General features: G+C 41.2%; 1 protein-coding gene across 1 annotated transcript in view; it reads right to left on the reverse strand.

Annotated features, from left to right (window-relative positions):
* Positions 1 to 5606, reverse strand: part of LOC106470616 (pre-mRNA-splicing factor SPF27-like) — a gene marked incomplete at its 5' end in the record, with an annotated part of 13643 nt that extends 8037 nt beyond the window's left edge. The window contains one exon of the mRNA XM_013931179.2: positions 5426 to 5606. Coding sequence (XP_013786633.2) covers positions 5426 to 5606 — 181 coding nt within the window. The remainder of the gene's footprint in view (positions 1 to 5425) is intronic.
* Positions 5607 to 6084: the final 478 nt, after the last annotated feature.

The following is a 6084-nucleotide window of genomic DNA, read 5'->3' on the forward strand; positions in this document are numbered from 1 at the left end:
TGTTGTATTAGTAATACCATCTATCTCTATACGTATTATCTCTGTTGTATTAGTAATACCATCTATCTCTATATGTATTATCTCTGTTGTATTAGTAATACCATCTATCTTTATACGTATTATCTCTGTTGTATTAGTAATACCATCTATCTCTATACGTATTATCTTTGTTGTATTAGTAATACCATCTATCTCTATACGTATTATCTCTGTTGTATTAGTACTACCAACTATCTCTATATGTATTATCTCTGTTATATTAGTAATACCATCTATTTCTATATGATAAAAAAAATTCTATTCAAATCATAATTTATCCATACTCAAACAAGTTGTATTTAAACTACTTTTTTCAATGATGAATTGATTTTATTTCAATGATGTGATTCTAACAAACAAATGATCATTATTTATATTTAAAATCTTGTATAACTGTTGCACAAAAAGATATACAAAAACCACTACCATTTAAGAACACATTTCAACAAAACCGGAATGCATCTAGTATTGTCCTCCCATGCCAAGAAACAAAAAATTTAATTCTGGGTTTGGAAGTTCCAAAGGACTGCCATTTCTGGAATATTTTTTGTGGTTCAACCAAACACTCAATCTCTTTTAAAAGAAACAATAATTTGGGAATTTGTTCTGGAAACTTTTCTACTTTGAAGTTAGATTCCACCTGAAGATGGGTCACACCTGGACAGTTATTTAACACTAAAGAATACAGTTGTGCAAGTCATAAATTAAAAAAATAACACAATGTAAAAAATAGTAGGTCAAAATTAATGACAGTGGTAGACAGTTTTAGTATCTTTGATCTTTGCAATAACAAAGACAGGGAGAGTTAAAGACTATCAACTTTAACTAAACCACTGGCAACCCAGAATGATTAGAAAACAAAACAGGAGAGCAGTTGGAAAAATATACAAAATGAACAAAACAGTCTTAATACATGAAAAATTCCAGAATCAGTGAATGAAATAATAGGGACATATGTTTCAACATTGCCCTATGCCTGAAGTTATAATTTTCCTAAATGAAAATGTGTTTCCGATAGGTACTTCTCTCCGCTCACAAGATTAGCTTTTCTTGTTTTGTGCTGTCCTCTATATGCAAACTTTTTCAGTTCCACAGTTCTAACACATCTCTCAAGCAAATCATCATGTATCACTTCTCCACCAATATGAGAGCACTAATATCACATGACGCATGTTACTCCCTCTACGCACCACTACCAAACTATCACTTCAGAGTTTGGCAGAAGACATGAGCACTGGAAGATTGTGGGGAGGACGGGTGGGAAGTATGAGTAGAAAAAAGTACCTATTGGATATACATTTTCATTTAGTAAAATTATAATTTCCGATAAGGTACTCTTCCCTCCTCTCACAAGATTAGCTTGAATCCCACATTGAAATGGAGGAGAGACACGGGCGTATCCTCTGGAAGCATCCAGAGATCACCCCCAAAATGAGAGGAACAGATCAGATGATCTGAGGAGGGGTACCGCACCACATCTGAGCCAGATATCTCTTTGCCATGAACATCGACATGATCAGGAAGACCATACACGGCAGAACATTAAAGGGAGCACATCCGGATAATTTAGCAATGTGATCTTAAACAGAAATCAGAATCACTCAGTCCCACGATGGAAGTGGGCAAGTGAAGATGTGTCCTATGGTGTAGAGTGGTTAAGGCGTGATGGATGGTATTCGGTAAGTCAACTACCTACAAAACCTCACTCGCTAGGTACCGACATACTTTCAAGGGTGAGATGAGGATCATACTGTCTTCACTTCAAGTCCCAGAGTCAAGAATGAACATAACATTCTACTCCAGGATCTCACAAGGTAGCCTAATGCCAGGGATCCAGGAATGTATCACCCAAAATCCAAGAGAAGTCCATAGCATACCCTCACGACCATGAAACCAGCTAGAAATGACCCCAGGTCAGTAACAACCTTGACCAAACGAGGGAAAACCCAGGACAGAAGTGGAAACAGGCCACATAGACCTTCTGGGACCCATAACACAGAAGACAAGTCAAGAGGGGAAGATGGACAACTGAAACATGTGTGAGGACTTATGTGATTGGTTCACTCGATCTCCAAAACCTCACTCACTAGGTACCAACATCCACGCGAGGGTAGGAGGAGGGCACCCAATCAGAGGGGTGAACTGCATTTTGGTGTCTCAACTCCGGGAAATAATTACTCATCTGGAGGATCTTGTAACTCCCTCTACACTGGCAGAACACTACCGTCCTACTCTGAACTGAATGGTTATAGCCATCTTTGTGGAACCCATCCAGCAGGTTGTCTCCATGGTCAACCACCCCAGCGACTAGGAACTGGTAAGTGGTAAGGACTCCCCTACTCCACTCGTAGAAAGGGGGGAGTGCGGTGGAGAGTCCGGAGGGACTGCAACACCTGAGACAGTGCAATGGGTGATTACGAAACCCTATTTTGAAAAACAGATCACACCGATTTATTCCATCTAGGCATAGCAGGGATGGGCAGCAATCCCCTTCTGCTTTACCCATGCTGGCCATGGGTTGTACAGTCTGGGACGGGCATATTATGATGCAATTATCATGAGGAATTTACACTCTAGTGACCTTGTAAAACACTCCACCTCAAGGGTGACTATACATAGCTATGGAAAATGTATAAGAATCAACATGGCTTACAGCATGGATTTGGTAGCCAGATGTCTGCAAATGATTATAGCCATTGAAGTGGAACCCATTCTGAGTACAGACAGAATACCTGGTCAGGCACCACTCCCCACAGAGAGGGATCCAAATTGACGCTGAAGCAGGGGACATTAAAGAAAAGAAAGCATTAGTAAGGACCTACCTCATGCCAACGTCTGTAGAATAGCCACAGACAGCAGGCAATACCATGAGGAAGCAGAAACAGCAATGTGATGTAGGCAGTGGGAGATGAATGTGTGCAGAGTTGTCCACATGCCTGATCATAGAATCTCTTTCAATGGCTGATGAAGATGAGAGACAAGGGAGAAGTAAGATGATGGATTTGATGTGAGGAAATGTGAAAGAGATCATGCTGAGAAGGAGACAAGGAGGCATAGGCCAACTAGATTAAATGTAAAACCCAATTGGTCAGGTAATCATAATCAGCAAAAGATCATGGGATGAGGAAGGTTGCCAAGGGATAAAAAGGTAGGAACGAGGACCCCGGTAGAAAGCCATGCGAGCAATATAACAATGGAGAGCATGGACAGGACAGACCTTCTCGAGCCACAGAGGTCTTGAGGAAAAAAAAGCACAATCTGAATAAAGGATAAGGTAGGAGGAGTGGTACAAGGTTCTAGTAACGATGAGGGTGAAAATATCCGATGTACAACACCCGCAGACCAGGAGGAGAGAGGTGAAACAGGGAACACATAGACAGAAATTCGAATGGTGGTAAAGTGAGGGAATGAAGGACCACATTAATGTCGCAGTCTGGAAATGACAGATGCGTTGGTGGCTGATAGAGCTGGAAGGAACGATTAAACATGGAAAGACAGGTAAAGCAAAAACTCTGCAGAAGTGGAAAAGATGGAATATGGGATAATGTCGCCCAAAACCCCAAAATTGAGGAGACTGAAGAGCCCCTCTCAAAAAGCCATGTGAGAAAGTTGGAGATACAGGCAACTGTTGTGTGAGAAGCCCAGGAGCAATAACTGCTCCATTTGCATTGATAGAAGCCCAAAGAAGAAGGGCGAATGGAACAGGCTAAATGTGAAACTACTCTGCAAGAGAAACCGGAACTCTTCCCCAAGGACTTGACAAAAGCGAGGCGTGAAGACGGATGACAGACAGCATGGATGGAGCGCTGGTGGCTGGGGTTGACAGAGCACATCAGGAAGGAAGGGAAGAGGAAGGACCACCTGCAGTTGGAGCAACAGAGGAAACCAAGGCTGAGCAGGCCAGTAAAGAGCAATCAGAAGGACGGTGCATGGAGATGGGTGTTGAAGAAAACATCCAAATACATAAAGTATTGGGTAGGACAAAGGAAACACTTTTCCAATTTGACCAATCAGCCCACCCATGCAGCTTTGGCTTGTAGCTGAAGAGTGTGACAAGCCGATTCCCAATCGGAACGAGCAAGAAGCCAGTCATCCATATAAACACGGAAGCGCAGCCCCATGGTATGAATATGTCGAGCACAAATGCGGACAATGCAACAAAACACATATGGTGCCAAGGCCAGGCTGAAAGGTAAGGCACGAAACTGGTACACAATTCCCCAGTGGACAAAACAAAGATATGGACAGGAACACTCCGGTACAAGAATGTGTAAGTAAGCATTGGAAATGTTCACCTTGGTCATCCAAAGACCTGGGGAAAATGCCCATTGAAGAGAAAGGTACGTCTCCAAGGTAAATCGATGAGTGTGAACATACTGATTGAGACAGGATAGATCAATGACAAGATGCCAGTCCCTAGCCTTCTTGGGAACCAAGAAGAGCCAGAAGTAAACCCCTGTGAACCTGGTGGAGCTAGTTTGATAGCCTGTTGTGTGATGAGGTCCTGAACCACCTCTGACAGATTCTGGCATGTCAAGGGATCCCCAGGAGAAGGGAAGGGAACACTGGATAATGGACGAAGGGAGAGTAAAAGGACAACATATCCCTCCGAGAGCACCATGTGAACCCAGACATCTACGAGAAAAGTTCCCCACAGATAAATGAAATTCAAGAGACAAACCCTCACTGGGACTGAACCGACCACATTGTCACCGGTACTTCTGTTGGCAGATCATGCATCGTTGAGTAAATCATCGAACCATAGCACTGTGAAAGGGTGGGACAGGAAGAGGTTGGGAAGGAGAAGGGCAGGAGAAAGAAATCAGTGCTGTCCCAATTGCGACAAACTAGCTACCAAGTTAGTAAGGGTAGAATGTTGATGGACCAAGACCACCCACGACTCCAAAGACTCAGGAACCGAGTCAAACACATGACAATGCAAAAATGGCTCCATGCGGAGGTCCCTCAGATAAGGAGCCTGGAGACGGGTCCAAGCCAAAACTGCATCATGGCCAAAGAGGTCCAACAACAAACAAACCTTAAGACAACAGCTGAGCCAACGTAAAAGTAAGGACATAAAGGATTCCAGGAGAAAACACCTCAGGGTTACTGTGTAGAGTCTCTGACAGAAGGTGAAGGGAAGAAAGGTACCTTAACAGGGTCGTGAGGGTGAGACAAAGGTGAGAATACACACCTACAGCTTTCTCATAACAAAATTATGTAGAGTAGAGCTATGAATATCAAGTGTGACAAGTATTTAAAAAAAGAAAAACATTTTATCGTAGAATAAATGTAGCTGATAGTCAAGTACATCTGTTTGGCAGTATATATGGTATGTTAGTATGGAAATAATTAACCAAGTATAATTTATGATGCTAAAACATACCTTAAGTCCTGAAGCTGTTTTTGAGCCTGATGTAAAAGCTGTACCAAAAGAGAGTTGTACATCTTCCATGCTTCACACCCATACTTGGACATCAGTTCCAGATTAGCAATTCTATAAAAGGTTATAAACACATCATTAAAGTGTATATATCTTGTACATGTAAGACAACATAGTTTTTCAGCTATTCATATTAATGCATAATATTTATTCATACCTTTTTAATCCTAAAATTGGGAGTTGACCATACAGAAATTTTCTAATTATACAACTTCTGTGCTCATAAATCCACCTATTTCACTGAAATCTGCTTGAAAATGAGTTTCCCCCTATTTTTGTGAAGTGTTTAGCAAAAACCCACTAAATTTTACAAAGTAGTTTATTTACAGAAGACCTTTTACAGTACAAAAATAGTCAATATAAGCTGGAAAATGTCCAAAAGTCATGTTTATCCTAGTCTCAGTTGCAAGTGCATTGTTGGAAAGTATGATATTTGTATGAAATACAAATGTTCTAGGTTCCTGTTGAAGTTAAGTGATTTTAAAGAGATTTCATCCAAAAGTACTAGAGTCCATACAAAAGAGGACAAGAAAACTGTAAAGCAAAAGAAATACATTTACCGTTGATCTTATTGTAACCACTTTCATTGCCTTACATCATTC

The sequence above is a fragment of the Limulus polyphemus genome, unplaced genomic scaffold (assembly GCF_000517525.1).
Source record: "Limulus polyphemus unplaced genomic scaffold, Limulus_polyphemus-2.1.2 Scaffold4116, whole genome shotgun sequence".
Taxonomy (NCBI): Eukaryota; Metazoa; Arthropoda; class Merostomata; order Xiphosura; family Limulidae; genus Limulus; species Limulus polyphemus.